The sequence below is a fragment of the Lampetra planeri genome, chromosome 2, assembly GCF_965212315.1.
Source record: "Lampetra planeri chromosome 2, kcLamPlan1.2.h2, whole genome shotgun sequence".
Lineage (NCBI taxonomy): Eukaryota > Metazoa > Chordata > Hyperoartia > Petromyzontiformes > Petromyzontidae > Lampetra > Lampetra planeri.
In genome coordinates this window covers 21,294,563-21,318,727 of record NC_136108.1, presented here as the reverse complement: position 1 = coordinate 21,318,727, position 24,165 = coordinate 21,294,563, and the positions used below count along the sequence as shown (strand labels likewise).

General features: G+C 45.1%; 1 protein-coding gene across 1 annotated transcript in view; it reads right to left on the bottom strand.

Annotated features, from left to right (window-relative positions):
* The window catches only part of LOC144729707 (E3 ubiquitin-protein ligase HECW2-like), a 109,498-nt gene extending 90,211 nt beyond the window's left edge, over window positions 1-19,287 (bottom strand). Inside the window, exons 1-2 of the mRNA XM_078610148.1 lie at window positions 19,207-19,287; window positions 4,012-4,138 (exon numbers count right to left, since the gene is read on the bottom strand). Of these exons, the coding sequence (XP_078466274.1) occupies window positions 4,012-4,111 (100 nt within the window). The 5' untranslated portion in view covers window positions 4,112-4,138; window positions 19,207-19,287. The remainder of the gene's footprint in view (window positions 1-4,011; window positions 4,139-19,206) is intronic.
* Between the last annotated feature and the right edge of the window lie 4,878 nt (window positions 19,288-24,165).

Below are 24,165 nucleotides of genomic sequence, written 5' to 3'. Positions count from 1 at the left end.
AGAGTCAAGTTCAATTACGTGACCTTTCTTGACCTTGCCTGTTGAGCCCTCTCATCTCCTTGCTTAAGGGATAACTGGGCAGACGTGTAGTGAATGTAGATTTACAGTGGTGCATTCTCTTTGTGCGTTACTTAGTTGTGTAAACCACTAGCTGTACTACCCGGCTTCGCCCGGGACTTGGATCCACCACGCCCGGCCGCCTTTGTCTCCCCAGTGGAGATGTTCACACACCACACCAGTTACTCGTTTGAGGCTGAGTCGACCTAGGGGAGGCCTACGACCAGTTAAAATAATCGTCACTGGTGGTGGCCGTGAGCGGGAATCGAACTCGGGTCGCCGGGTTCGTAGCGCGGCGTGCTAACCACGACACTACAATGCGTTACGCTTCCACATGCGCGGGTCACGTGACAGATTTGACATCACAGCTCACTTGCCGTGCAAAAAAATAAATACGTTATTGAGCTCCCCCCCCCCCCCCCCAAAAGTGTATTTTTATACTTTTTGCATGTTGTACAGTCTGGAAAGTACCCACATGGCAAATTTCCAGTTTGTTGCATGTCGGGAAGTACGCTAAACATTTTGAACAGACACACATATTCACAACTTTGCCTTTAATATATATGGAGATTATCATGCTTTGGACAGATCACGTGAGGCGAGCATGGAGAGGTCTGTACGTGTGCACGTTGTCACCGGTTCTCTACAGCGGACGGTGTTGCCTGTAAAAATAAAATGTGTCGTTAAACCCGCCACCACCCGAGAGAGCCAATTAGTAAGGTTTGTCACGGAAAAATAAAACATGCCAATTATTTACTAGTCAAGCACACGGATGCGTTGGAGAGTAAACGTACAACATTTCCAATTTGAGTGCGACATTTCGCCGATAATTCCAACGAGCCTCATCAGGCCTCCGTGTTAAACCGTTGTTCCCCTTTCTACCCGGCGTTCCTCCACAACCACTTCCGTGCCCAACTTAAAAGCAACTGCAACCCAAACAAAATTAACAAACAGCTCTTCTCTTGAGATGCGAACCTTGGCTGTGTGTCCCCGCCTGTCTACGAGTCTGTAGCTTTGTTGATGAGGAAAAAAAGGACTTTAAAGTTACTATCTGACATTCCATTATAGTTCTTTATTGACATCACTGCCATACACTTTAAAACATCAATAGAGTCGAGTCACTGCAGCACTATAGGGCCGAGCTTAACCATAACTTTCTTTTTTTTCCTCTCGAACAAGGCTTTATTATTATATCAGAGACAAAGATTTCCCGTATAGCCTTAACAGACTGTTGAGGCAAGTGCTGTTAGCGAGTCCCTATGAAAGCCGGGACAGCACACGAGGGGATCGGTGGCCGACACCACGTCCGGCCCGCTGTCTCGCCAGTGGCGATGTTTGCACACCGCACGAGGTACTTATTTGAGGTTGAGTCGACCTAGGGGAGGCCCAGGACCAGTTCAGATAAAAGCTTTGTTTTAAGGTTGTTTCTCACTTGCATTCAGGCCTCAATACAAGGGCCAATTTTAAATCTGCGTGTGGTTAATTATAAAGGTGTGGATGCTGTTGAGTGGCTGAATAAACCACCAAAGTTAATCTGCACAACTGGAAATATAGTGTGGCGTGGATTGTGTGCGAAGGTAATTTAAATTGAAACTAAACTTTTTTTAATTTACCAGATAAGGCGCACAAAGCTCCGTGGCCCTTTTTCAGAAGCGACCTGGCTACAAATGATAGCTCAACGAAGTGGCTTATCGTGTGGAAATTATAGCAGCCAAATACCCTAAACGCGTGTTTCTAAATGTGGAGAGAAAAGCCAGAGGACCCGGAGAAAAATCCACATGACCACGTGGAGAACGTGCAAAATTATAGAGCCATCATGGTCGGGATTAAACCCATGACCTGCTTTATACCAGGTGAGGTAGTTAACATTTCGCCAACGTGGGAGCGGTGGTGGCATCATGGTCCAAATGTTCCCATTTATACAAAAAAAACCCACAATTTACTCACCTGGAATTGCACAGAATCTCTATCAGAATGTTTATGTACGAAATGATTATGAATTAATGTGAAGCTTTATTCAAAGATGTGGTATGAATTTGACTAAATTATTCACAAAGAATCAATCAGGCTGATATCACATGAGAATAGGGGCAGCAGGTTAAGTTTATAGCCCACAATTAGACAATCCTTTTCCTCACAAGCTGTCCAAATACAGCATTACAGAACATTGCACTGCGAACAATGTGACTCCACACGTAGTCTATAAGATGTACGGTTGTAAGTTAGTTTCCAGTGCAATGCACGCCGTTAAATCACAATTGAGAACTGTCCAGCAAGTAAAACAGTGCACATACCGTGATGTCTGTTATCGTGGAAGCAATTTTGGCTGTGCCACAACAAACGGAACAGGTGATTATTTGTCTCGGAGGCAATCCTAGTTCACAGATTCGGCTGCCGCTATCAATGTGGACTGGCTGCAGAACAGACCTCTGATGAGTAACGCACACAGCGGAGTTCCCTCACTTGGGGGATGGAAATTTCCAATCGTTCCAACTGGCTGCGATGTGCAGTGCTTGCTGTTTCCTGAGAGCTGAATAGAAACTACAAATGGATGGACATGCGGACTGATGGAAACACTGCTGCACCGCATTCTCCTGGCAAGCTAAGGTATGGCACATTGACGCCCACCAACCCCCTCGCCTCACGGTGTTGGATTAGAGGCGTGTGCGCCACCACCCCATGGACTCCCGTGGCTAGCAGAGACTGCTCTTCCTCGGGACATTGACCCACCATTGTATAGACCGGGAACCAAGGGAGTGGCGTTGGCCTCTCTTAAAGACCCCGGGGGGGGCGGGGGGGTCTTTAGGAGGCCATGCCATTGCTCCCCCGTATCACTGGAGGAGATGGGGAATTGTGAGCCTCCGTATCAATATTCCAAATCAAATCTCATGATAATAAATTATCATAAAAAAAACCATCATGATGAGCATGTAACATAAAACAGTATAGCCTTGTAAATATGGCTTAAACAACTGAAGTTTACTCCTCATAGCTGTCCATACGAATGTAATTTAATTATATAAGACCACTCTACCCACACCATCAGGAGCCTGTTATTAAAATAAACACAAGGGGCTCTAGTCACGCTCAGCTGACACGAACAACGGACCGTGCACATTCCCCATGTCCCCCCCCCCGCACATCTCTTACATGAGACTGTTACGCCATTCAGGGTGGCGTTTCAATGTTTGCGTTTGATTGTTTTGAGAGCAGTTTATTACGAGCAGGCACATCGTCTCCGTGACACGCGTGGCAACGCTGTGTGGACGCAACTTGCCAGTGCGGACAGCCCATTAAAAGCTAAGCAGGTACCCCAATTCAGCAGGTGATTTGTTTTCACTTTCAATCATCTGTGTAGGTCCAAAGATAAAATGAGCAAGTGTCCATTCTACATCATCCACAGAAAGCATTCATATGGTTAAAAGTGTGAATCCAAAATAAATTATAACCTATTTAAACATCTTTAATACGCCAATGAATCGGCGAGTAAAATATTATGGATCCAGTACATTATCTCCAACCATGCGTAAAAATGAAATGGAACTATTTCAAATGTATTGGAAGCAGTTTCTGTGCCATGCATCCCTAGTTTTTACATCATTTATATTTGTGGCTGCCAATCAGTGATGCGATGCATTCGTAACATCACAAGGCCAGGTAATGTAGGCGCACACACACGCAAGGGAGCGCGTGTGTGCGCGCGTCTGTGAGCGTGCGTTCGTCTGCCAGCCATCTCAGTCAACCCATGGGACCTGGGGTCTGTCCCGTGACCTCCTGCCAGCAGCGAGCCTTCAACACTTCACGTGGCCTCAAAGCGCACCTAGCCTGGCACAAGCGCCGTGGTGATGTCACAGCCGCTCAGTGGCGAACGGCGGATGTTGTCGCTGTTTTTGTTGTTGTGCGTCCGTGTGTGCATTACAGATGGCGCCCGCCAATGTGTCGCGCGTTAATTACCGGAAAGGCCACGCAGGCTCTCGGGGTTGAGGCTGTACCGGGCCTGCGAGTCGCACCGCCGGCGCCCGGCACACGACGGGTCCCTCGCCGACACGGCCATGTCGGGGGCTCTAGTCCGTGACAGGTTCTAATAAAAGAGAGAGCGCAGCGATGCCGCCGCCGTTAGCACGCTCAGACACGGCCGCCGACCGCAATGTTGCGCGTTGCGTACGGCCAACAAGGGGCGACGTTTCACACGCGTTTGAAGAGGAGGGCGAGCGTCGCTAGCGAGCGCCAGCCGAGGTCGGTGTGACTCACGAGGGGTGGCGTTGTCGGTCACGCGAGGGGTGGCGTTATCATCTCCCCAGCGCCATTGCTGACAACCCAGAACAGTGAAACACCTCTTATCCGCTCGTTAATACCCGGCCCCCCGACTCCATCTGCACGGACTTCACATATTTAAGCCAGAGCCCGGTGCCATGCAGTTCACAAACTTCTATTAATAATGATGAGTTTGTTGTCTTTCCCCCGCACCTCCGATGAGCACGTTTGACAATGTATGGTGCGGAAGAAGTTCTACACACATAACCTTTGCATTCATATGGCATGCAAATGACTCAACAACTCAAAGTGCCTTACATTACATCATTTCAAACATTTGAAGGTCGGCCCCCACCCCCCCCAGTGGTAGCTGTCCCTGTGCAGCACAAAGTAACGCATCACCTGGCCCGCGAGCAGCCATCAGTATACCAGTAGGGGGCGATGATGGCAGCTTTGTCATCCCAATTGAGAAATTTGCGGTGTGATTTTTCGAACGTAGCAAATTTGGGGCCATGATGCCGGTACAAAATGTCCTACTATTTTTGAATGGCGTCACGGGATCTTTAACATCTCCTGTGAAGCGAACGGAGCGTGGTATTTTATGGTAAATAAACACGCAGTGTTAACCAGGGCGGCCCTACAGAATCGAACCCTCAAACCTCTGCAACAAGCGGCGAACGCGCTTCCGCCAGTTGACGGCGCAATCCAATTTTGGCAAAGCTACTTCCTGCTAATGCTTGACTTTAAAAAATATATCCACACAAATCTGTTGATTGAATATTCACGTTGCTGTTCGGAAGTCTTAACCTCGAGGGCCACAGGTTTTGGTGATCATTTTTTGAGGCACTTTAAGAGCCAGTGCACTCACCGTCTCGAAAAATGATTGCTTTTGTATATTGTGATGCGTGTGCGGCATTCACGTGTAGAGATTCAATCACAACACCGAAAATAGTCGCCCGACGTTATGGACACGGCGTGCATGACACGGATAGTCAGGAAGTGGTACTGGACGGGTCGGTAAGGGTATTTGTTAGAGGCAGCGAATTTAAATGATTGTGGAGGAGAAATACAACATGGAAAAAGAGTGGGAAATGGAGGGTGATTGACAGGGTGGACCATTGGAATCTATTATGAAAAGTGGAAGGTGATTGGCTGGAGGGAAAGGAGGTCAAGAAACCTTTGGGAAAGGGGCTTGAGGGATGTATAGAGAGGAAGCGTGGGCATTCGTGACGCTTGGAGTCAAGGGAATCCTTGAAGACCGTGGCTCACGCTGGAAGAAATAACGACTCCTATTATTGAAAACTACCGTATCAGGTGTCACTACACACGAAAATAGAAGTCAATAGAGCAAGTGGAGGTTAGATTCATTAATGCCGTTTCATTTTCTTCACAATTAAACTCAAGAGCCGAGGGGATAAACAGCAGCAGGTTTTCAGCTGCCACACTGGCACCCGCTTCACTTAACGGGCACCCGTAGGGAGACGCGCACACAGACAGGGCCATCGTCGAATTTAAACCAGCAGCTATCAGCCCGTGGGCCCCCCCCCCTTCATGGGGGCGGTGCGGGCTGTGGCATGGTCACCGTGCAGGAGAAGTTTAAAACACGTGCGAGGAATGTCAGTGCCATGTCGTGGCGACAATATGCACTAATGCTAACACAACACACACCGATGCTAACAAAAAATACACCAATAAAAACACATGTATACTAACACAACACACTCCAATACTAACACAAAACACACCGGTTCTAACACAAACACACTGATACTAACACATAACACAACCGATACATAATGTGCAACAAATGCCTTGACAAACGCAAATGAATCGGTCAATAAATCAGAATAGACCCAACACATTATTTCAAACCATTGATAAAGATGCTATTAAAATATTTTAAATGTAGTATTGGAAGCAGTTTCTGTGCTACACATCCCTAGTTTTTCCATCATTTCGATTTGTGGCTGCCAATCAGTGATGCGATGCGCTCATGACATTACAAGCCCAGGTAATGTAGGCGCCCGCACACGCACACACACACGGGGAGCGTGTGTGTGTGGGGAGTGGTAGTGTAGAGGTAGTGTAGCGGTTCGCGTGCTGCACTATACACATGACGAACCGAGTTTGATTCCCACTTACGGCCAACACCAGTGACAATTATCTGAACAGTCCTGGGCCGCCCCTAGGTCTACTCAGCCTCAAATAAGTACCTGGTGCGGTGTGTAAACATCACCACCGGGGAGACAAAGGCAGCCGGGCGTGGTCTTGGCCACCCACCCCTCGTGTGCCGTGCCAGCCTTCATAGGTGCTCGCTAACAGCACTTGCCCCAACAGTCTGTTCAGGCTATACGAGGGATCGTTGTCTTTGTTTCGTGAGCTTGTGTTCATCTGCCGGTCGTGCACAGGGACCAGTAGCAAAAAAGCTCGAACACAAAAGATAATTACAATTAGCTGGCAAGAGGCCCTGCGAGTTGGCTGTAAACCCCACCGATCATGCGTGCGACTGTGTGATCGATTGGCTCAATGCTCCATCCGAGCGCAGTGGGGTTGTACGCAGTGGGAAGGCCCGTCACTCGATGTCTTCATGCCGTGCATCGAACAGTGCAACCTTTACGTTGATTACTCGGCGAGCTTAACCCGGGAAAGTCTCACCGAGTCTCAAGACTCTTTTCACAAGGGTCCCGACACTTTTGGGAATATGGCGCCATGTTACTGCTGTGTGTAATAATATCATGTGGGACACTGGCAGGCAATTTCTCAGCATTGGGATATTTGGCCAATACAAGTTGCATTGTTATATATGTTTAAATCTATGGGAGAAAAACCGGAGAATCCGGAGAAAACCTGTGCAAAAAAAGGTGTAGAATAGTAAAAAACCACGCAGAAATGTGTTCCAATTGGGAGTCGAACCCAGGCCCTTTTGTTATGAGGCACAAGTATTACCACTGTGCCACCGTGCTGCCCAAGCAACATGTATCAGCAACGCGCTTAAAGTAACCAACAAATAGGTGGCATCCTACACCCAGGCAGGAAACTTGTCCTTAGCACGGTTGGCTACGTACGGTGCGAAAGAAATTTTACATACGTACATAAAAAAACATCGACCGCAAGGTTGCAACATTCACATTTGTCTAAGAGAACTAAACATAAAATGGTGAATAGTAGTGAAAATAATCATATATAAACTAAACTAACACAAGAGCTAAGAAGACATGGCAGCGTGGCGCTGAGGCTCACGCTACAATACATATGTAAGCCTCCAGAGCTTTGTGCATGACAGACCCTTAAAGTGATGGACCTGTATTGGCATTCCTTCATCATCCCCGCAGTTACGTGGCTGAGGGTGCTTTCACTCTGGTGCGAGATACCTAAAGCACAATTGGCGTCTCTGTACGTCAGTTCAACGGCGAGCACGCGGAGAGAACGAAGCAATTTAGACGCGTTGAGATGCCAACAAGCGGCAGGTGACTGGATGGATCAGGTTGACGGTCTCGTGTCAGTGCGACTGAAACGGCACTTCTAGGATCCTGTGATGTGAATCTGGGAAGCCCCCTGTGATCACGCTGGGTTTCAAAGTGCAGAACTCTCGTCCACAAGCCTATGAATTGCAACTCCTATGACCTGCAGGAGCTGCAGTGTCCGCGAAAACTCCAATTACCCCGCAGCCCTAAATATTCCTATCTGCGACTTCTCCCAAAAGTCAGCGTTGAACGGCTTCAAATTGCCCGCGATTTTTCAAGGATAACGTGTGGTTGCGCGGAAATACTTCCAATTACCCACGATTATCCACAAATATATTGCTCGCAAATACGTGGGCTAAATTGGGAGATAACATTGCAGATATCAGGATCCATGACGGTTCCCCGTGTCACCGTTTCTCCTGTACTGTACAGAGATGTGATGTCCTCAGCAAGGTTAAAAAAAAATCCTATTCAGTTTGGGATTTCCCTTTAATTTGGACCATTCCAGAGTGAGAATAAGAGCGCTTTGGCTTGATTTCCACACAACGAGCACTCCCTGCAGGGCACGTAACAGGGGTGGCCCCTATTGTGATTCAGACCTGTTTCTGTGACACGGGGTGATGCACAGACCAAACAATGCGAGAGAGTTCCAAACGGGAAGTTCTTCAGCTCTTGACAAGATTCAGATATCACAATTGGAATCATCACAATCAGCCAGGATACTATCCTTCCTTAGCCGGCACCACCGTCTCTCACGATCCCACGAAGCAAACAATCCAAACAGCTTCTACACATAGACCGTTCTCATTGCTCCATCTCCACTGTGGACGTCCTCTCGGACACGTTCCATTTCTTGGCAATGGGAAACAAAAATGGTGAATAAATAAATAATGAGACCAAGATGATAAAACCCCTTGGGATATCAATGTGCAGCCGTGATGATGCTGCGTACCTTGAAATAGGATCCGGTTTTGTAATCGTGTACAGTCCTCAGACCGGAATTGGGTGTGTCAAGTCAAACCGATCAATGGACTTAATGCAGCAACCCCCGGCAGTGAACTAGCACATTCCGTTCTGGGCAATATTATGCAGAGAGAGAAAAAAAATTACTCTGGAATTTTTAAAAATGAAGAATTTATTTAAATTGTATATAAAAATAACCCATGCGCTTCATTTTAACACGTGACATTCCAGTGATGGTCATTTAATCGTGAATAATGGAATTGCACGGAATGTTATTCACTCAAGTCAAAGACAGTTTTGGGGGTAAAATTAAAGCTTTGGGTTGTGGTTCACAGGCACTCCACTTGCAAATCATGTCACCGTTCTCTCACGGTTCATCAATTCAAATGGATCCCTACGGTAATGATGCATGCGTAGACTTGTACTTGCATGAAGTGATTACTTACAAATTATGCAAGATACAGTACGGTATACGGAACCATTTCCTTGCAGCCGATTGGACATATTAAGACTGCACAAACAAGAAACAGTCCGAAGCGGAAAGGTAAAAAAAAAGGAGAGAAAGCATCGATTCTCGACGACAAACTGCGACAAATCGTCAATTTGGCAGGTGGAGTGATGAGATTCCTGCCCAGTGTTTGACATCGTTTCACGTGACGCCGCTCTAGCACCCCTCACCATTCATGCGCCACCCTCCGCCGCACCCCCCACAACAATTTTGAATAAAGTAAAGATTCGTGTCTTCGATTCTGTCTCGTTTTGTTCCGTCTCTTCAGTCCATTAGCCTAACAAATTAAACAAATTATTTGGTCACGATGCCGTTGGCAGCGGTACTCAAGCACAAATAACACAAAACTAAACCCAATAAATATGATTTGTGACATTTGGGGCAATGGCTCTTCGTCATCGCATGTTTTTTTTTCAAAAACAGTACTATTGAGGAATATGTTGGGTTTTTCATTGGCCTGCAAGTCAAGTTTCCATACAATATGCATCAAATTGAAGATAGTCGATGCTTACGTGGATAATTAAGAGGCGTGTATTGTGAGAGTACCAATTGACTATGATAATCCTCCATGAGCAGCAATGATAGTCAGGGTTTGTGGGTACTCAGGTAGTGTTTATAACATCACACTGATATTAAACTAGCCTAGTCGAGAATTCTGTAGTGAAAAGGCTACTCAAAAACCCAAATACTGTATAACCTAACAGTACAAGTGAAGAAAAGACGTTTTAAAAACTCGAAGTGAACAACAAATATTGGCCATTTCCTCCGATCACAAACTGTAATGTTTGAAATTTAAATCCCGGGTGGGTGTCTCCTCAGCCCATCATCTCTAAGGGGGCAGATAAAATAAGTACCACATTGTGGGAAGTCAGCAGCGATTTTCTTGCAGAGAGACTAGCCCCAGCTCGCACTTTTACGCCCGGCTCAAGGCAACCAGTGGATACAAGCATCATGCGAGAGCTCCTGAGACATTGTGACTGAGCTTATTCATACAGTCACTTTGCATCACAAGTAAATATAAAACAGATAATCACCACCATCACTAATTGCTTGATGCAATAATGTATTGCATCAATCAATGCCTATCTCCGAGTAAAAAAGGAAAGGCGGCACAAATTGCATTCATCGAAAGAAAATTGCTATCTTCCCACGGTCAGATACAGTTGCGAACTAATAACTGTTTACTCAGCAGACATGAAATAACACTCCCACACACACACTAAAGTGTGCTATATAAACGGTTTAAATTATGGTAATCGTATTACTGCGCACAAAGGCATTTCATTACGAAGCACTGCAGACATATTTAGATACAATGCCGTACGCGTTTTATTTCGACTGGCAGTATGCAGCGTATCGCCGAGAGCAAGAGCAGAAGTTCCAATTTGACATACATGCAGCAGATCAAGTGACAATTGAGCCATAAAGTACAGCATAAATACAGGAGGCCTCTTCTTACCTACGACCCTATTATCCGTAACTTCTGTTAATCATACTCTTTGGTGCTTTCGGTGAAGTCACCTAGGTAAAAAATAATAAAAGTAAAAAAATTAAAATTAAATAAAATAAATCACGACGTTTTGGGCGCAACACAAGCGCTCGTCATCAGGTGGGACCACTACAGCCAGAAGCAACTGCTGGAATGGGTCTCGTTTCACTGCAGCAACTGCTGGAATGGGTCTTGTTTCACTGCAGCAACTGCTGGAATGGCTCTTGTTTCACTGCAGCAACTGCTGGAATGGCTCTTGTTTCACTGCAGCAACTGCTGGAATGGCTCTTGTTTCACTGCAGCAACTGCTGGAATGGGTCTTGTTTCACTGCAGCAACTGCTGGAATGGGTCTTGTTTCACTGCAGCAACTGCTGGAATGGGTCTTGTTTCACTGCAGCTCTCTTACCCATTCCAGCAGTTGCTCCTGGCTGTGGTGGTCCCACCTGATGACGAGCACTTGTGTTGCGCCCGAAACGTCGTGATCACATTTTTTTACTTTTATTATTTTCTACCTACGTGACTTTACCGAAAGAACCAAAGAGTATGGATCCTTGCAGTCACGAAAACTTAAAATCTAGAATTCTGTTAATCATGTGCCTATTATGGCTCTTCTTATCCGTGGTCGGATACTATTCACGGAAACTCTTGGAGAGATTGCTCCTGGTTTCTGCGGTTATGAGTCACCCAAAAGTGACGACAATTTAACCCATTTGTCCACACACAGCTGTGGCACACAAACAATGCCATGCAGGAGATGAACTGTTGCATCGCAGGAACATAGTGGATGGTAATGGCATTGCAAAGACCTTCATCCAGCAGTGGGTAGGCAATGGATGGTCATGATAACGCTAGGGATGATGAGAATGATGGTGGTGATGAAAATGACGGTGCTGGTGACAATGGTGATCATTGCGATGATGGTGACGATACTGCACATCACAAATGTGCCCTGTTATCCCACGGAAATTCCACGGATAAGAGAGTCTCTTCCAAACGTAGCGTCAAATGTTACTATTATGAGGTTGTCTTGCGCGGAAAACAGGAGTTATTCTCAAGGATTATTATGGATAATACGATCCGCTAATCGATCACAACCCCAAAAATCAATGTGGAGTTTGCCATCTTTTCTTTGCCATCCACAGATCCCATTAGATTGGAGCGCTAGAATATGAACACTTGAGGTGTGATGCTTCACTCCCCGGTGATCAGACAAATCGTTGTGATTCACGGTAGCGATGCAATCAGCTTCGCTTTTAATTGTGGTGAATGTAGCCACCGCTAGTGGCAGCAGGTGTCGTATAAAGTTAATAATAAAAAATACAGCGTATGTACAGAATTCCCTCGTTATTTTCGTGGGATACATTCTGGAGATGTTTAGCAAATTGTGCGGATGATACTGGCCTAGGAAAACTGATGTTTTGAATGAATTGCCTCTTGTAAATACATAAGCAATTAAATACACGAAAATCATAACACAAAAAAATAATAATTTTTAATAATAAACATAAAGTAAATAAAACCAAATATTTTATTATTAAATACTCGTTCCTAATTAACTTACCTTCAGTTATGATAATGCACATCATTTTATCTCATCACTTTTTTGCATCACATTCTCTCTAATCACTTTATCCCATCACTTTCTCTCTCTCTATCTTTCGATGCAAGCGTGTAGAGTTCCAGATGCGATTCGAGGAAGAGCCAAAATCGCGTATAGCAAGTTCGTGAAAAACGAGGTAATACTGTATAGAAAATGAAAAACATAGATAATAACAACACAAATGTATCAGTAAACCTAAACTTTGTTGTTAATCAATGAACCATTGCATTATTGTATCAAACCCCCTAGTGAACATCCACACAGCATGTCACTTGATGGTTCAAATCATAGAGCTGTCTGGGTTTCTTTACGGCGAATAATAAAAGACAACGATTTGCAGCTGTCCATTAGCCCCATGGTGTACGCAGCTTTACGTCACAGCCATTGTGCGTGAACCATTTCATGCTTTTATGCAAACACCAATATTGCAACTGCAAGTAAACACGTGCCGTCTACTGCCCAATCAGAGAGCTGGGGGCGAATTATTGACTCGGAATGTAACACCCCCCCCCACGCCTCCCCGCCAAAAATGTAATGAATTACCATCGTTTTGGATGGCGATGACATTAATCAGTTCTTTTACTACTTATTTGTTCTGTCTAGGACAGCAGGGTGCACCTTATGAGAGGGCGATGTAGTCAGCACCATGCTCCGCCACCAGGTACTCATTTGAGGCCAAGTTGACCTTTGAGAGGAACCAAGACCGGTTCAGATGTTCGTCACTGATGTTGACCGTGAGCGGGTCACCGGGTTCCAAAGTGCAGCATTCCAGCCACCAGGCTACCTCTCCCCACTCTGGGTAGCATACATCCTGTAACGCAACATATACAATACATCTTTAGACTATACTCTTTGGTTCTTTCGGTAAAGTCACGTAGGTATAAAATAAAATAACTCACGACGTTTCGGGCGCAACACAAGCGTCCGTCATCAGGTGGGAAAGCATGGTCTGCTGCTGAGGCAGACTGTTTTAAAAGGTTTGAAATGGGTGTAGCCCAAGGGTCATAAAGAAGTGGCCGGGGCTAATGATGTTAATGTGAAAAATTAGCATGTAACTGTAAGATAGGAGTGTTTAAACTAAACTACTAAAACTATTTTTTTTGTTACCAGGAAAGGCCCACTAAGCTCTATAGCTTTTTTTCAAAAGCGACCTGGCCACAAATTATAGCGCGACAAAGTGGGCATGTCGATCCTAAATGTGGAGGGAAAAACCAAAGGACCCTGGAAGAATAAGAAAAAATCTGCGTGACCAAAGGAAGAACATACAGGCGTCAGGGTCGCGATCAAACCGACGACCTCCTGTATACCAAGCGAAGTAGTGAACAACTCACCACGGTGCCATCTCACAAAGCTCAACCTGGTTAAATACATTTTGAACGGCCCTTGAAAATTCATCTTTCTTTTCGTAACATTTTACTCGCAGCTCTTTATTAACTACGACTGGGTCATGAACATGTTAGTCGCTGTCAAAGGCATGTTGGCCTGTGCACTTCAACTCAAACGAAGCACAAACGTTCAATTAAGGCATTATTCCGTGAAGACGATCGTCCACTTTGATCACCGTACGTACAGTGCTTTAAATCGAGACCTTACATAATTTGAAGAGCAATTGTGCGCTGCATTAATGCTACATATGCATGTATTCTGCTGCCCACGGGAGGGTAGGGTCACTCAAGTGAGATTTCAGGGGTCAGAAACCCCATCCGAGCTGGATAAGAAGTAGGGGTCTGCTGCATTCACCTCCCACCCAACCACGACCTCTAACGTATGAATACAACTTGAATGTATGTTGAACTTCCTTCACACCGTACATAGCCAACCGTGCGTGTGTGTACTCCTGCTACAGAGCAGTGCTGAACGTGAGTTCATGATGTGTGCTTACAGTTCTGGTGCGGACAACCTGAACACGGCGCCACAATTTGGGCAGGGCAATTGCTAAGTGCTGTGGCAGGACGCTGCACATTACAAAACCAATCACTTCGAAGGAATACAATAATACCATTTGCGTTTACATTGCAAAATCCATGAAAGGTATCTCTAGATCCCCTGTAGATTGTAGGACTCATCACCTGGTTCTTTACTCTGACATGGGCTGGGAAACACAGGGGCTATAAGTGGAAACTGGCCTCCCAACTTCTGTACAGTAGAGCCTCAACAATTCATGCACATGCTGGTCGTGACAACCAAACAAAAAAACTAAACTATGTATTTTATTAAAACTAAACTATTTTTTTTATTTTACCAGGTAAGGCCCACTGAGCTATAGCAGCTCTTTTTCAGAAGCAACCTGGCCACAAATGATTTCTAAACAAAGCGGCTTATCACATGTAAATTTATAGCAGCCAAATACTCTACGCATGTGGAGGAAAAAAACGGACTCGGGAAGAAATCCACGCGACTTAGGGGAGAACATGCAAACTCCAAATATACAGGCGTCAGGGTCGGGATCAAACCCACGACCTTCTGTATACCGGGCGAGCAGAGGTGGGCCGTTAGGGCCAGCAAGGTCTTCTCTACTGGCCTAGAGATTGTCAGAATCAGAAAATGTTATTTTTCTAATTTAATATATATTTTCATTAATGCTATATGCATTTTATAAAGTTCGTTCCCATAAGTCTATTAACGTCATTTCATTGCTACTCTCTTCCTCAGTTGCGCTGCTTCCAGTGCAGCTCATATAAATTAGAGCTTTTATCCAATCAGATTTTCCACCTGTACTGTCTCTGGGTGAAAAATCTACCCTGAGGCCTTCAGAATTTCGAGTGAATCCCCTCTGATGTTGATGCGAATGGAGACGATGTTGTTGTCATATTATTTAACCAATCAAATTTCGAGTTTTCCATGTTGGGCGTATTCTTTGACACACTGAAGCCTTCTAGCTTGCCTAGCCGCTTACGTTAGCATTTTCCACGTGGTGTGATCGGAGGGACAGTTATCTAACTGAAGTCAAACTGGCTAGCACGTAACGTAGCATCATCTAAGATGTATTTAAACTTCATTTCGTGACATTTAGATTTTTAGATGTAGTGCTTTAGATTTTTTGTTTAGATTTTTACTTAGCCCTGTTGTTTTTTAATGCACAATGGCTGTTTTAACTGCGGGAGGATAGCAGTGAAGGCCTCGATGTAAAATACACGGCCCGCCACTGCAGGCAAGGTAGTTAACATCTCACCACCGTGGAGTTATACTCTCGCAACCTGCGGGAGCAAAACGCATAAAATCTACGTATTTTAAAACAGTTTCATGGATCTCTTCCAGGAGTGGCTTAAAAACTCAGAAAATCTGCGTAAGAATGCGATGGAGGTATTTGCCGATTGAAAGTCACTGGTGTTGGCCGTGAGTGGCAATCAAACTCGGGTCGCCAGGTTCGTAGTGCAACACACTAACCGCTACACTATCGCTCCCCAACATACAAATATACATGAGGCCACAGTGGTGTTCAGCAAGTCACCAAAAAAAGCTAGAGCTAACAAATAACCGTACTGTACTCCTCTTGCCGGTTTCACACACTCCATGTTCCCGTGCAAATTAATTTTAAAAACTGCAAAATTACGCCTTTTGGCGTCCTTTGGTCTAACATCGTTTGAAACTAGGCTCGAAAGAAAGCTGTCTCTGGTGTGGACCAATCAGTTTCAAAGACAATGCATATATTATCAGAGTATGTTTTTTGTTTGCATTCTGACCACAATGCTTGTGGTCAGAATGCAGACATGATTCCTTGTAAAAGGTTTCAGTTTGGTGTATTAACATCTTAACACCTGTTTTGTTGCCAGAAAAAAGAGGAAAACCTATTCTCATAGAGTGATCTTCTGCACTGCGCAGTACTCAACAATACAGTTTTGGTTTTAGTAAAGATCTGAATAGGGCACACAGGCAGACAGATCCACACACACACACGTTTTTGGCTGTCCACGAATCGCATCTGGAACTCTGTGCGACTGCATCGGGAGAGAGAGAAAATGTGATGCTATAAAGTGATGAGATAGATTGATGACAAATAAAGTGATGAGATAAAGGTAAGTTCATTTATAAACTATTACTAAATAGTTCAATATTTATACTTTGTTTATTACAACCAATTTTATGATAATTTCCGCGTACAGTATTTAATAGCTTATTTATGTATTTATCGGAAATTCTTTAAAAAAACTGATTTTTTTTGCAGGCCAATATCAATATCCGCAACATTCGCGATTCACGAGGGAACACTGTAAAGCACTTTGGGGAGGGGCCATGCATTAGGACAAGGCCAATTAAAGGTACAACAGTGTACACGCTTCACTGCTGTGTACAGCACACACAGGACCGTCTCATGAATCATCGATTAAAATATCAAAGTGGGTTCCTGCTCAAATGAACACTGGGCCAGTGCTGATCTCCCCGTTCACAGCTCTGAGCCGAATGGTGAAAATTCCACATTCCTACTTACGGGACAAGCCTACCCACCAAAGGACCGCCGTTGACGTTGTTATTAATATGCACGACATATTCATAGCGTGTACTGCATTACAGCATGTCAAGGTGTTACGTTGTACGTGTTGCCTAGAGAGCGCTCGCAAAAGCCCTGTGCGTAACGCCGATGAATGGGCCAGTGCGATGCAGCACCCAAGCACCCTGCACCGCACTGCGTGCTTATTACGAGCCCAGCACAGCACTTTACACCGTGCCATACCCAGCCAGCACCGTGTGTCACGCACACAGCCAATGGAGCTACATGCACCGTGGGTATTCACCTACAGGAGCTGCTGCTGCTGCTGCTGCTGCTCAGGACAGTACAATGCCCAGGAGTGTGATGCACGCCTGCAGGAAGCGAGGGCTGCATGCCGCATACAAACAATGGGAATGATGTCAGGAGGCTTCGTGTAGTTCATCTCTCAAGTCTCATCCAGGTGGTACAAGGTGTGTGTGTGAATACACACGTGTGTGTGTGTGAATACACACGTGTGTGTGAATGCACACGTGTATGTGTGAATGCACACGTGTATGTGTGAATACACACATGTATGTGTGAATACACACAAGGTATGTGTGTGTGAATACACACACATACATGTGTGTGTGAATACACACATACATGTGTGTGAGAACACACACATACATGTGGGTGTGTGAATAAACACATACATGTGTGTGTGTGTGTGAACACACACACACACATATTTATACTTGACTACAGGAAAATAACACGTAGCATAGAGAGGAACGTAGCCCTAACATGTACTCATTAGGGAGCAACTGCGATGCTGGGTCATTAAGTGCTGGGCATGGCGTGATACAGTACGGGGCTGTATGTGCACTTTCCGATGCGTGTGTTAACAATGCAGTGCCGCACAACGTTGGCATCCGTGGGATTGCCGTGCTTTGATTCAAGGTCATAAGGTCACCGGAGCCAACACACCAAGCCATTACTTCTTCACGAGTGCCAGGCCATGCAGATGTTGACCTCTGACCCCCCCCCACCTACAAAACCAGCTTGTGCCTCGCCCCACCATCTGCCTCTAGGGCTGCCTTTGTTGACAAACCTTGACATTGTTGTTCTTAAACTAAATATATAGTGGGTGGCCAACACCGCGCCCGGCCGCCTTTGTCTCCCCAGTGGCGATGTTTACCACAAACCAGGTTTACTCATTTGAGGCCGAGTAGACCTATATACGGTCCTGTACACACACACACATACACTGCATTAGTACAGATTTGAATATAAACTGAACCTCCAGTCCTGTCGGCCAATCTAACTATAGACTCTTACTGCCACGTGGTGCTGTTGTACACGAAGGGGGATTTTATTTTAAAACACAAATGCACGGTCAGAATGTTTATACTGGAGGAATCCGATGAGCTATAAAACTTTTTTTTTAAAGTCCAGTAGATACACGGAACGATGTATCAATACACGGTGGTTGTTGTTGTTATGCAACACGACATTTTCTTCAGTACATTCAACACACACACAGACAACAATAAAAATTACACACACACAACAATAATTACACACATACAGCAACAATAATAATTACACACACACAATAATAATCACACACACACAATAATAATCACACACACAAAACAATAATAACAATCACACACACAAAATAATTACACACACACAACAATTATTTCACACACACACACAAAACAATAATAATAATCACACACATAATAATTACACACACAACAATAACAATCACACACACACACAACAACAATAATAATCACACACACAACAATAACAATTACACACACACGAGACGCATGTTAAAATACATCGCCGGGCTGTGATTCTTAACAATTCACACGCGGAGAGCCACACGACCTGGCCGCCTTTGTCTCCCCAACCTCCTCCCCTACAGCAACAACAGTGTTGACACGTTCACATTTAAGGCCGATTCGATCTAGAGGAGGTCCGGAGTCGAACCCCACCACCACTACCACCCGTCGGGTTGGCGCTAACCACTGCGCCACCGCTCCTCACAAAGATCCCCCGTGTAGCCCACACAGACTGCCGAGGCAAGTGCACCAACGAGAGGGGGGGGGGTCGTTTAACCAGCAACCACGCCCGGCCGCCTTTGTCTCCCCTGTGCCGATGTTGTATACGCACCGCGCGCAAGTAGATTTATGGCCGAGCCGACCTAGGGGAGAGGCCCCAGAACCGTTCCAGGCAATCGCCACCGACGCTGGCGGTGAGCGCGCGGTGAATGGAACTCTTAGCGCAGTGCGCTAACCACTGCGCCACCGTTCCCTCCCATCACCCACCCACACGGGCGGCGACGCAGCACAACAATCACCACCACCGCCGCCACCACCGCACCGAGCAGAGAGAGCCGCAGGCTCTGTCCGCTGCTGGCTCACGCGAAAGCTCCCCCACAGCACCTCGGCAGGGAGACACCCGAGACCCGGGCGACCATGGGAGCTCGGGTAGCCAGGACGAGCGCCTCCTCCTCCGCCTCCTCCTCTCACTCCTCCCCACTCCCGTCTCTCTCGCTCTCTCTCTGTCTCCCCTCCCTCCTCTTCTTCTCCTCTGTGCTCTCTCCCTCCTCCCGCACCCCGTTAGCCGCTCATCGCAAGGAATCTTTCCCCAGGCGACCGCTGGGAGCGCTGTGGGCTCCCCCAGCCTGAATGGGGCATTAAAAAGCCACCCCAAATCTGAATACAGTGACTGGACCGGAGTACATCATTGTGGACAAATCCGTGTGTCAACCCCCCCTCCACCACTAATCCAGCCGTCACGGAGAAATGTGGAATTTCCATTCACTCTATTTCGAGGACACCAATAGAAATGAGAAAATCACAATGTTTGAGCAAAGGTTTGGAATTTAAGTCTCAGCGAAGCCATAAATGCTCCTGCTTTGGGATGTTTTGGTCAGTTGTCTTAAAGCAGTGTTTTACGTGAGATGGATAACGTCAAAAATAATTCGTACAAACAGGTTAGGAACACATTTTATGTATCTGTCGTGTTACTGAAGAGTTTCCACTTTTTCCATGGACCAAACGCAGACAGAGTGTTCAGTCAGCCAAGGTCTATCCAAATTATGCAGTGTCCTGTAATAAAGTTCAACACAAAACGGGTATCAGATCTTCATACGAATAAATTATTGCGTCCCGAACACAGATGTCAATTCCCGGACTGTCCATGTAAACTCTGCATGTACCAGCCATAATACATGGGTTTTTTTTGGGTAAGATCGTGTGAGTAAAAATGTGTGTCGTACAACCTGCATCCACCCAACAAATAATGTAGTTGTCACCTGAACAAACTGCTTGAGCAACAGCACCACTGGTGAGATGGAGAGCGATCCACCACACGTTTCACTCGGGCAATCTGACCCAAAAGTCAAGCATGAATCATTCACTGGAACGCTCTTCCTTCCAATATTAGGGAGCCACTGGAGCTATGCACAATTCAATACTCTAGATTAAAAACTAATCTGTTTAGAACTGCTTTTTGTGCTCAGTTTGTTGTCCTTCACCCACACCTCAGATTAGCACAGTTGGCTACGCACGGTGCAAAAGAAGTTCAACATGCATACATTATACATACATTGTATTGGTCGTGAAAGCCAGCACGCGTCAAATTTACCAGCCACCCTGCATGTAACTCAAACTGGTTGGGTATCTGGCGAACACGTTGGAATTGGAATGCGCCAACCAACCAACCCCACGTCTGGATTACACACACACGTGCACATACACATTGTAGCCATGACTAAGCGATGACTTGGGGTTACGCACACTGGTCGTGTATTTAGCGATATCCCTCAGTGATGTGGTGGCAAGGAATTGTAATTTGAAAATCATGAACTATTAACCGTATTCTGCGTATTATAAGATGTTCCGGAAAATAAGACGCAGCCAAACTTGTGCCTGGTTTCCTGTGTGAAGAATATGGTCCCACAAGTACCAGCTGTGTCAATTCCACGTTATCATGACAGGGGCCAGTCTTTCAGGACAACCACTATTGACTCTCCAGCTTCCACACTGGTACTTTTGTTGTTGATAATTTAGGGAAAAAGAATTGTAAAACATGTTTTTTTATTGTGGGTCAAATGTCACGTTATATGAAGTGTTAAACCAAATGTATGAAGAATTAATTATAATTTAGGCTGATAATGTGTGTCATCTACCCATGTTGTCTTATTTAATTGTTAAATATATAGAATCACTCTATAAGTGTTTTGACAGGTACTGTACGGTACTGTATGCCAGTAATTTAACTCGATTGATGACTGTAATTACAATTCCTTTATTGGGTCATAAGACTTAATGGATTGGTTCCAAAGTTCAGGTTGAAAATTTAGGCGCAAAATTCATAATCACATGTTGGGAAAGAGACATGCAGAGCGACATGCCGAGAGACCGACTGGCACAGGAGGCACTGTCACGAGACCAAATATCGATGTCTGAGCCGGGGGTTGCATTACTGGTAGGACGGGTTACGTAATGGGAGAGTCAGTTTAACACGTATGGGAGAGTGTTATGCCTCTTGGGCCACCAGGATGGAGCCAATTTCCTTCTCGCAACGATTTAAGGAGGGAAGGCGCAGACAGGCGGGGGAGCTTGTTTAGCATCAATCGGTGAACTCATTCTAAAAGGGAGTGATAAACAGGAGCCAGCAGCAGTAATTACAATTGCCCAAGCTCTGCAGTCTTCTGTTTATTAAGATGTTTTAAGCCCATTATACACGTGGGAGGAAACCAGAGGACCTGGAGGAAACACTATATCACACCCAGAAGGGATAGATTATATTAGTTTGCACTTGCTGTACCACCTTCTCCTGGAAAGTCAGGATACGGCACCTCGATGTCCACGGGAAGGGATTTTAGTAACACCTGTACAGTGGTCCACCAACCCTCACTGCCTCCACAGTGTTGGAATACAGGCCACGTGCATAGCTACCACCTCCCAGCTAACGGGAGAGAATAATGAGAGTGAAATTGGACATAGGCAAAGATCCCCCCGTGTAGCCTTAACAGCCTGTTGGGGCAAGTGCTGCTGGCAAGTAGCAGCACCTGTGAAGGCCGACACGACACACGAGGGGGTGGGTGGCCTGCACCATACCCGGTCACTTTTGTCTCTAGGAGAGGCCCGGGACCGGTTCAGATAATTGTCACTGGTGTTAACCGTGATCAGGAATCGAATTCGGGTCGCCGGGTTCGTAGCGTCGTGCGCTAACCACTACTGCTCCCCTCGGTGAAATTGGACACGCAATTTTGTAGTTCTTCCCCCGCATACACGTATGGTGCGAAAGAAGTTCAACATACATAAACTCCTCGTGGAGTTGTACCGCTTGCTTGCGAATACTGTAGTGGTGTAGTGCCATAGCTGACACATTTTTAGGCGTTCAAATAAAAGTCACTATCTTTCCATTTAACATACAGCATTGAGCCAATGTTCCACCTATGGTTGAAACAGTTGGACCAACTTTGGCCCAATGTTCCATATATACTGCGTTGTGCAAAACAATACTTCAACTTAATGTACAATAATAACACGCAACAATATGTACGTTAGTTTAATGATCATGGCAAAATTGCGATATTTTTTTGTATTTGAAGAACAAAAATACATTTACAACCCGAAATATAAACGTCAGCCTTCTACCTACTACAGCTGTAAAATGCACCTCAAACACGAAAGGAATGTTGCACCCTACCCAAGGGACGCTGGAGTACAAATGTGCTCCTTGAAATGTGAAGTCGTGCTCCTGGACTGGAGACTAAAGGAAACAACACAGTGCACGTGTTTCAGAGTATATGGTGTTGCAGATGTCTTGTGACCTGCAATTAATTTACCCCCGAACATTTTGTTTTTCTTTGGATATTTATTTCTCATTTAAATAAACTTTACTTGAAAAAAATAATAATTAAATGGGGGGCCACAAGACATTTCGACCACCTTGTACCGAAGTCCATACAGGGACTCTTCTGCTAACGAATATTCGGCTTAAGTTCAACCGCCGCGTAATAGATGGCGGTGGTGGCATCTACATCTGCAGAACGTGCAGAACCAGTGGCATCTACATCTACAGAAGATTATACAACTTTTAAAGTGTTTAGTGTACATGCCGTACAACATGTTTGGAATGAACAGGAGTAAAGTTTGACTTACGAACAAATCGACTTTCAAACAGACCTCTGAAACCTAACTCGTTTGGAAGTAGAGGAGTCCATGTACATGACTAGAGATGGAGGCTCTCCGGCAGTGGTGTTTGATGACACTTCCCAAACAAATCCCTTTTTTTCCTGCCCTAATGCTAACTCTTTAAAATGTATGCAATGAACGTGATAAAAAATTATCTGCAGCTCAACAGTAACAAAAGATGTACTCTGAACTTTGATCCTATTCCTGAAATTATAATTAACATGTGCGATTCAAACAGCAACACGGTGATGCACCAAACTAACAAGGCCATGTAGGGTGGTTGCCACCCTGGTGAATACAGCCGACGTTAAAAATCCGGTGATAATCTAAAGAGAGTGGGCCATGTGCGCTGGCGTTATGGTCCAAAATTGCTAAAATTGGACAATGACTCAATTTAGATGAGAATCTGAATCTGTATATATAGTGGAGGAATCCGACGAGCGATAAAGCTCTTTTTCACGGATGTGCAGCAGGGAACGGGTTAGGACGTTACAACAACACAACAACACCATAGGAGTGCAAAGTATAGAACAAGCCAACAAATCACTAAAAAATACACACCGTACAAATAAAACTAAAATAATTCATCTTACTCGGTAAAGCCCACTGAGGTGTTAACTTATTTTTAGAAGCGACCTGGCCACAAATGATAGCTCAACAAAGTGGCTTATCATGTGGAAATTTATAGCAGCCAAAATACTTGAACACACAGCAGTAGCAGCAGCAACATCGCCACCAACTGAAAAACTCGGCAGGACCCTCCTGAAAAAGAGTCTTGAAACTCAGTGAGGCGATCCGAGGTATATAAATGTTATTAATGTAATTGTATTTGTAATTAATGTGAGTGCTCTGTGCAATACAGTATAACCAAATGCTTGGCATACAATACACTTTTTATGAGCACAGTATTTTTTCAAGGCATAACATCCTACATTTGTTAGAGAAGTGATGACTATGAATAAATCTCGTTTAAAATAGACGAAAATGTATTTCAAATACAGTAGTGGGAATCAGAATGTAATCTCATAGTTATCTTGTTAGAATCCAAGATTCTGTCCAAATCTTTTGGAATCCAGGAGGAAAAAGGGAACTTCTTTATGTCTTTATAAATTGGACACCTGTGAAGAAGAGCTTCATTGCTCATCGGATTCTTCCAGTCGAAATAAAGATTCTGAAATTCTTAAATACTCA